General features: G+C 41.4%; 1 protein-coding gene across 6 annotated transcripts in view; it reads left to right on the forward strand.

The window, feature by feature from the left end:
- Positions 1 to 10000, forward strand: part of pde5ab (phosphodiesterase 5A, cGMP-specific, b) — a 90614-nt gene that overhangs the window by 70335 nt on the left and 10279 nt on the right. For all 6 annotated transcript variants that reach the window (XM_042070024.1, XM_042070022.1, XM_042070019.1 and 3 more), the window contains exons 14-17: positions 3189 to 3314; positions 3473 to 3567; positions 3734 to 3821; positions 5835 to 5935. In XM_042070024.1, coding sequence (XP_041925958.1) covers positions 3189 to 3314; positions 3473 to 3567; positions 3734 to 3821; positions 5835 to 5935 — 410 coding nt within the window. The remainder of the gene's footprint in view (positions 1 to 3188; positions 3315 to 3472; positions 3568 to 3733; positions 3822 to 5834; positions 5936 to 10000) is intronic.

Here is a 10000-nt window from a genome sequence, read left to right on the forward strand (position 1 = left end):
TTACACACACACACACACACACACACACACACATTTACACACAGACACACACACAACCACACACACACACATTTACACACACACAAACACACAAACACCTACACACACACATTTACACACACACACACACACACACACACACATTTACACACACACACACACACACATCTACATGCACACACACACACACACACACATTTTCACACGTGGCTGGGCTGGGCTTGACTGAACCTTTTACAAGCTTTTACATGTGTTCATGTATTATGTATTCATTTATCCAAAGTGACTTTTGCACAGTGAGGTTTAACACTCAATCTACACTGGAGCCCTTAGGTAACATTAAACACAGTAAATACAGCTCAGCAGTAGCACTACTGCAATACTTACTACATCAAATACTACAATACTGTATACTACATACAATACATACTACATCAAATACTACAATACTGTATACTACAACATCAAATACTACTACAATACATACTACATCAAATACTACAATACTGTATACTAGGGGTGGGCGATATCGTCTGCGATAATATCGTGATTGTTGCTTTAACGATGTGCAAATTGACATTATCGAGTATTTAAATTACTTATGGGGAAAAACACTCGAAATCACGCACTGAAGACTCATACATTCCCAGGAGGTAGGCTATGCTGGAGAAGTGCAGCAGAGCAAGTGTCACGTGATCACTAGTGGGTCACAACGTTGTCCCACGCAGCCTAATGTTTATTTTGTGCAGCGAGAGTAGCCTACTTGGGATTTTATGCGGCTACTTCTGTTCAAGTAGCATTGATGAGACAGTCACGTTTTTTCCTACACGGTATTATATGGAGAGAAAACATTAGCCTTTGAGTATTTTAATAGTCAGTTGTAAACAAATAACTATTCTCATGTAACTCTTTTGTAAATGGACTGAAGTTCGCTCTAAATATCTATGTTTACCGATTATGCTAACCGTTAGCATCTCTATGGGATTTCTCATATACATTAGCCATAAGCTAACGCATTAGTTTCTATTCTGTAACTTGGAATGCTAGCCTACGTGATTGCTCTAAAACAAAACATAGAAGGAAATAACTGAGATGTAGGCTACTCTGTTGGTCGGCTCTTAGTTTTACAGTGAATCCTATGTAAAGTTTTGAAAGGAACTTCAGCTTCAGACTTTCTCTTGGGAAACTGTTAGGCCTATTCATCTTCTCTAATGTAGCTGGCTAGACCATGTCATTGCCACACACACAAGTGGGGGCAGAATTGGAAATGTGTCATAGAGTGACAATGCATTGGTTGATTTGGTTAAAAAGTCACAGGTTAGGTTATTGGTTATTATTGTAATGATGCTATTCATAAATAATAAGCTGTAAAGTAACTCAGACTTTAACAAAAACTATTTTTAAAGGATATTGACTAATTATCGTTATCGTCAAAATCACAAAATAATATCGAGATATTATTTTTTGTCCATATCGCCCACCCCTACTGTATACTACATACAATACTTACTACATCAAAAACTACAATACTGTATACTACAACATCAAATACTACAATACTGTATACTACAACATCAAATATTACTGCAATACATACTACATCAAATTCTACAATACTGTATACTACAACATCAAATACTACTGCAATACATACTACATCAAATACTACAATACTGTGTACTACTGCAATACATACTACATCAAATTCTACAATACTGTATACTACAACATCAAATACTACTGCAATACATACTACATCAAATTCTACAATACTGTATACTACAACATCAAATACTACAATACTGTATACTACAACATCAAATACTACTGCAATACATACTACATCAAATTCTACAATACTGTATACTACAACATCAAATTCTACAATATTGTATACTACAACATCAAATACTACTACAATACTGCACCAAATACTCCAATACTGTATACTACAACATCAAATACTACTGCAATACTTACTACATAAAATACTACATCTACTGTTTTATCATTTTGAGGGGTAAAGTCATGGAATATCATATAATTTTGTTGTAGCAGTTTTGACTTGCCAAAATATATTAATGTAAATATATTTCCACTCATTCTGTCACTTCCCAACACTGCAGTGGGCATCTGATATGATTAATGCCTTATTAAACTTGTTAACACTGCAGTGGGCATCTGATCTGATTAACACTGCAGTGGGCATCTGATCTGATTAATGCCTTATTAAACTTATTAACACTGCAGTGGGCATCTGATCTGATTAATGCCTTATTAAACTTGTTAACACTGCAGTGGGCATCTGATCTGATTAATGCCTTATTAAACTTGTTAACACTGCAGTGGGCATCTGATCTGATTAATGCCTTATTAAACTTGTTAACACTGCAGTGGGCATCTGATCTGGTTAATGCCTTGTTAAACACTGCAGTGGGCATCTGATCTGATTAACACTGCAGTGGGCATCTGATCTGATTAACACTGCAGTGGGCATCTGATCTTATTAACACTGCAGTGGGCATCTGATCTTATTAACACTGCAGTGGGCATCTGATCTGATTAACACTGCAGTGGGCATCTGATCTGATTAATGCCTTATTAAACTTGTTAACACTGCAGTGGGCATCTGATCTGATTAATGCCTTGTTAAACACTGCAGTGGGCATCTGATCTGATTAACACTGCAGTGGGCATCTGATCTGATTAATGCCTTATTAAACTTGTTAACACTGCAGTGGGCATCTGATCTGATTAATGCCTTGTTAAACACTGCAGTGGGCATCTGATCTGATTAACACTGCAGTGGGCATCTGATCTTATTAACACTGCAGTGGGCATCTGATCTTATTAACACTGCAGTGGGCATCTGATCTGATTAACACTGCAGTGGGCATCTGATCTTATTAACACTGCAGTGGGCATCTGATCTGATTAACACTGCAGTGGGCATCTGATCTTATTAACACTGCACCAACACTCTCCTTTGTCCTCCTCTCTTCACTCTATTCACCTCTTTCTCTGTCTATCTTTCCCCTTTTACACCCCCCTCCATCCCTCTCTCTCTCCCTCCCCCCTCTCCATCCCTCTCTCTCTCCCTCCCCCCTCTCCACCCCTCTCTCCCTACATCCCTCTCCCTCTTCATCCCTCTCTCTCTCCTTCTCTCTCTCTCTCTCTTCTGGTCTCAGAATCTGAGTCAGTGGGTTCTGAGTGTGAAGAAGAACTACAGGAAGAACGTGGCCTATCACAACTGGAGACACGCCTTCAACACCGCTCAGTGCATGTTCGCTGTGCTGCGCTCTGGGAAACTACAGGTCAGTCTTTACACACTGCACGCATGCACGCACGCACACACACACACACACACACGCACACACGCACACACACACACACACACACACACACACACACAATGTCCTACTGCTGTAATAGTATTGTGACTGTCTGTGTGTGTGTGTGTGTGTGTGTGTAGAATAAGATGAGTGAGTTGGAGATCTTGGCCCTGATGATTGCGACTCTCAGCCACGACCTGGACCACCGAGGGGTCAACAACTCCTACATAAAGAGGTACATGTGTGTGTGTGTTGAGAGTAAAAGCTTTGTTTGTGTGAGTGTGTGTGTGTGTGTGTGTCGTGAGTAAAAGCTTTGTTTTTGTTTTTGTGAGTGTGTGTGTGTGTGTGTGTGGAGAGTAAAAGCTTTGTTTGTGTGTGCGTGTGTGTGTGTGTGTCTCCAGGAGTGAGCACCCTCTCGCCCAGCTGTACTGCCACTCCACTATGGAGCATCACCACTTTGACCAGTGCCTTATGATCCTCAATAGCCCAGTAAGTACACACACACACACACACACACACACGCCTTATGATCCTCAATAGCCCAGTAAGTACACACACACACACACACACACACACGCCTTATGATCCTCAATAGCCCAGTAAGTACACACACACACACACACACACACACGCCTTATGATCCTCAATAGCCCAGTAAGTACACACACACGCCTTATGATCCTCAATAGCCCAGTAAGTACACACACACACACACACACACGCCTTATGATCCTCAATAGCCCAGTAAGTACACACACACACACACACACACACACACGCCTTATGATCCTCAATAGCCCAGTAAGTACACACACACACACACACACACACACGCCTTATGATCCTCAATAGCCCAGTAAGTACACACACACACACACACACGCCTTATGATCCTCAATAGCCCAGTAAGTACACACACACACACACACACACACACACACACGCCTTATGATCCTCAATAGCCCAGTAAGTACACACACACACACACACACACACACGCCTTATGATCCTCAATAGCCCAGTAAGTACACACACACACACACACACACACACGCCTTATGATCCTCAATAGCCCAGTAAGTACACACACACACACCTTATGATCCTCAATAGCCCAGTAAGTACACACACACACACACACACACGCCTTATGATCCTCAATAGCCCAGTAAGTACACACACACACACACACACACACACACACACGCCTTATGATCCTCAATAGCCCAGTAAGTACACACACACACACACACACACACCTTATGATCCTCAATAGCCCAGTAAGTACACACACACACACACACACACACACACGCCTTATGATCCTCAATAGCCCAGTAAGTACACACACACACACACACACACACACGCCTTATGATCCTCAATAGCCCAGTAAGTACACACACACACACGCCTTATGATCCTCAATAGCCCAGTAAGTACACACACACACACACACACACACGCCTTATGATCCTCAATAGCCCAGTAAGTACACACACACACACACACACGCCTTATGATCCTCAATAGCCCAGTAAGTACACACACACACACACACACACACACACGCCTTATGATCCTCAATAGCCCAGTAAGTACACACACACACACACACACACACGCCTTATGATCCTCAATAGCCCAGTAAGTACACACACACACACACACACACACACGCCTTATGATCCTCAATAGCCCAGTAAGTACACACACACACACACACACACACACGCCTTATGATCCTCAATAGCCCAGTAAGTACACACACACACACACACACACACACACACGCCTTATGATCCTCAATAGCCCAGTAAGTACACACACACACACCTTATGATCCTCAATAGCCCAGTAAGTACACACACACACACACACACACGCCTTATGATCCTCAATAGCCCAGTAAGTACACACACACACACACACACACACACACACACGCCTTATGATCCTCAATAGCCCAGTAAGTACACGCACACACACACGCACACACACACGCCTTATGATCCTCAATAGCCCAGTAAGTACACACACACACACACACACACACACACGCCTTATGATCCTCAATAGCCCAGTAAGTACACACACACACACACACGCCTTATGATCCTCAATAGCCCAGTAAGTACACACACACACACACACACACACACACACCTTATGATCCTCAATAGCCCAGTAAGTACACACACACACACACCTTATGATCCTCAATAGCCCAGTAAGTACACACACACACACACACACACACACACACACACACGCCTTATGATCCTCAATAGCCCAGTAAGTACACACACACACTGCAGGTATCTGTCCCAGCCGTCTTATCTACTCATGGGCATAATACTGCTGAGTGAAGGTCTTTTGCGTTACTCTGTTACTTTGATCTGACTCTTCCACACACACTCTCTCTCTTCCTCTCTCTCTCTCCCTCCCATCCCCCCTCTCTCTCTCCCTCTCTCTCCCTCTCCCTTCTTCTCTCTTTCTCAGGGCAGCCAGGTCCTGAGTGGTCTGTCTCTAGAAGAGTACAAGGCTACTCTGAAGATGATTGAGAAGGCCATCCTGGCCACCGATCTGGCTCTCTACATGAAGTAGGTGCCACAAGGCTGCCTGTCTGTCTGTCCGTCTGTCTGTCTGCCTGTGTGTCTGTCTGACTGCCTGCCTGGCTCTCTACATCAAGTAGGTGCCACTAGGTTGCCTGTCTATTCTGTCTGTCCATCTGTCTGTCTGTCTATTTTGAAGCTTATCTGACTAGGTGATGTCAACTCATGTTTCCAATTCACCCCTCCCAAGCCCCCCACCCCACACACACACACGCACACCTTTAGGGCAGGTGAGTGTGTCAGAGGCAGCTGCCTCAAAGAGTGTGAGAGTCCCAAAGATGGCTGATTTATAAATTCTTATTATTCTTAATTATCCTAATAGTCTAGCACAGAGATGCATGATGCAGTAATCATCATAATACTCTAACCAGTGTTGTGTGTAACGTGTTACAGTAACGTGTATAATAACCATCACAATACACAAATCAGCGTTACAGTAACGTGTATAATAACCATCACAATACTCTAACCAGTGTTGTGTGTAACGCGTTACAGTAACCAGGGGCGTAGATTTGCGTGGGGACCGAAGGACGTGTCCACACCAATGTCAAATTACGACTGAAATGCGCTCACATGCGCTACACAAAGAGTTAAATCATTTCTCACTTCAGTGCTGTGGATTATCTCGTACAGATCTTGTAATGTGCAGTAGCCTATGAGGGTAAATCGCGCTGATTTGAAGTTACCTATAATAACTACCAGTGAGCCGCAGTCTCCTGCGCAGCATGGCGCAGCGCTTCAGCTTCACTTCACTACAAGGCATATGAAGTGCGTCCAAATCCACCCATTCCTCTCTGTTGAACTCCTCGAGAAGTAGGCTACTCATCACACATGTGTCACATGAAAGAGCCTTTTCTCAGCTTTTAAACGGTGCTATAGCCACTGTTTGCTGTGATAAACAGTTCGCGAGACTTCAAGATGTAATAATTATTCTCTGCGCCCATCTCCACATCCATTCGTCTCGGTGGAATATCGTAGGCCAACACCAGGGCTCTTCAATTGGCGGCCCGCGGGCCGGACTTCTACTGGCCCTTTAAAAAAAAAATGTAGGCCTAATCTCTAGCAAGCGCATGAGCTGTTCTCCATTCTTGCATCTCTCGCTTGCTTTAGTCCTGCAGCCACTGCACCTCAGCCCATTGAACAAGTTAGGCTACATTACAATCCATTACATTAGTACATAAGCTGAACGTAAGTGCCATAGTTTAGTTTCAACCTAAATTGCCACGTTGGAGTTTATGTACTAGCCTACTAATATTTAACAGGTTGCACCACACAAATAGTTTCTGTCAACAATATCGCAAAAAAACACAGGCACAATTTCCGCAAAACTTGGTGGAAAGGTGGAGCAGATCCGACTCAAAGTATTTCTATGTAGTAGCCTGGCTATTGCCGATGTCCTTCATTTCTTCACGTCTTACAACATAAACAAATGCAATTATAGTCTAGTGAAGTCAGAAATTAGCCCATCTAAAGGCCTCTTGGAAATAATGTGGCATAACATTAAATGCGCACTCAATTGCGATTTGTAGCAAAAAGTATCACTGATAGCGAAGGTAAATTGCATATTTGTAAATGTGACGACGGCAAAACGTTTTGTGGTTAAAGTGAATCGAGACTATATAATAACCAAAGAAAGTAAAGGAGATGATTTGCACCTCCGTTCACCAAATAAAGGCTGTGGTTGTGTTTCTACAATATGTTGGCACAAAACGTAATTTCTGTCAGAAACCAAGTAGGCTAAACGTTTTCATTATCATCGTGAACTATGACAATGCCCATGTTCAGTAGGCTATGTTTTTCATTTATTCAAGCAGTGACATAGGTTTAATGCATGGGGTAACGTGAGGTGCGTCAGAAAAAAGATGGGCCTGTCCCTCTCAAAACGTGTTAAAATAGTGTGATTAGCAACCAGAAAATAAAAAATTCCAGGGGGAAACACCCCCGGACCCCCGTGTTATTATTATTAAGCTATTCTGACTGGCCTGCACTGCTAAAAAAAATCTAGAGGTCACGGTCATCTCATTTAAATGGTGGGAACGTCAAATGTAACAAGTAGGCCTATAAGTCAGAAGAGCTACATATGCGACTGATTACACATTTAATTCACCTGAACAGTGTTTGAATCCTGTCTGTAGGCTACTCACTGGAAATCTTGGACCTAACAGTTACTGTGCAAAGCACAGATTCCATTACTGTTATCTGTTATCACAGATTTAATTCCATATTAGCCACCAACAACTGGCTAATGTTGTTATGCATGTACAAAATACAACATTTGAACACCCATATTGCTGCTGTTGTACTTCATTGTATACAGCTGTTAATGTGATTAGCCTACTCATATTTCAAGCCGCATTTCTCCGGCCCCTCAGTTGTGATGCTTTTTATGAACTGGCCCCCATTACAAACTAATTGAATAGCCCTGGCCTACACACTCTTCACGCAACACATGACAAACCATATTTCAGAATAAACAGCAGACCTTACTGAACACAAAGGTGTGAATGCATTCTCATGTATAGTTAGCTGTTCCAGAGTAATCCGGTTTTGAAATAAATTGTAGCAAAATTCAACATGGTCTTTCGGCTTTAAGCATTTCTTAAAACTGAGCTGTGCTTACATCGCCTAGATATCTGTAAATATTAGAATCAGAGAATATACAGGCAGCTCATGGTTAAGAGTTTGTCAATGTAGCCTTAATGATTTCTTTTCACAAAATGCTAAGCGTGCATGTATTTAAGGTTCTTAAAACTGAGCTGTGCTTAAATGGGTCAATGATTTCATAACAGACCAAATAGAAAATAAATGTTAAATATAGCCTACATATCTATATATATTAAAATCAGATTATGTAGGCTACACAGTATAGTTAGATCAAGTTGGACAGTAGCACATTTTAATAATTTTATATATCTATAGTGGCTGGTGAAAGAGTTGAGTTTGGTGGTGGTGGTGGTGGGGGGTTAGTGACATGTATAATAACCATTACAATACTCTAACCAGTGTTATGTGTAACGCATTACAGTGACGTGTATAATAACCATCACAATACTCTAACCAGTGTTGTGTGTAATGCGTTACAGTAACGTGTATAATAACCATCACAATACTCTAACCAGTGTTGTGTGTAACGCGTTACAGTAACGTGTATAATAACCATCACAATACTCTAACCAGTGTTGTGTGTAACGCATTACAGTAACGTGTATAATAACCATCACAATACTCTAACCAGTGTTGTGTGTAACGCGTTACAGTAACGTGTATAATAACCATCACAATACTCTAACCAGTGTTGTGTGTAACACGTTACAGTAACGTGTATAATAACCATCACAATACTCTAACCAGTGTTGTGTGTAACGCGTTACAGTAACGTGTATAATAACCATCACAATACTCTAACCAGTGTTGTGTGTAACGCATTACAGTAACGTGTATAATAAGCATCACAATACTCTAACCAGTGTTGTGTGTAACGCATTACAGTAACGTGTATAATAAGCATCACAATACTCTAACCAGTGTTGTGTGTAACGCATTACAGTAACGTGTATAATAAGCATCACAATACTCTAACCAGTGTTGTGTGTAACGCATTACAGTAACGTGTATAATAAGCATCACAATACTCTAACCAGTGTTGTGTGTAACACGTTACAGTAACGTGTATAATAACCATCACAATACTCTAACCAGTGTTGTGTGTAACGCATTACAGTGACGTGTATAATAACCATCACAATACTCTAACCAGTGTTGTGTGTAACGCGTTACAGTAACGTGTATAATAACCATCACAATACTCTAACCAGTGTTGTGTGTAACACGTTACAGTAACGTGTATAATAACCATCACAATACTCTAACCCAGTGGTTCCCAAACGTTTAACAGGCATGTACCCCCTGAGATATTATGATCTTCCGGAGTACCCCCAACACCACCAATTGTTAACAAGTTTTTTCAAAATTGTTTTATTAATATTTATTTTTATCAATTTTGTCAAGAATAGTGAATAGGATCATAAACATATGATACAAATCTCATCAATA

This window comes from Alosa sapidissima, chromosome 18 (assembly GCF_018492685.1).
Source record: "Alosa sapidissima isolate fAloSap1 chromosome 18, fAloSap1.pri, whole genome shotgun sequence".
NCBI lineage: Eukaryota > Metazoa > Chordata > Actinopteri > Clupeiformes > Clupeidae > Alosa > Alosa sapidissima.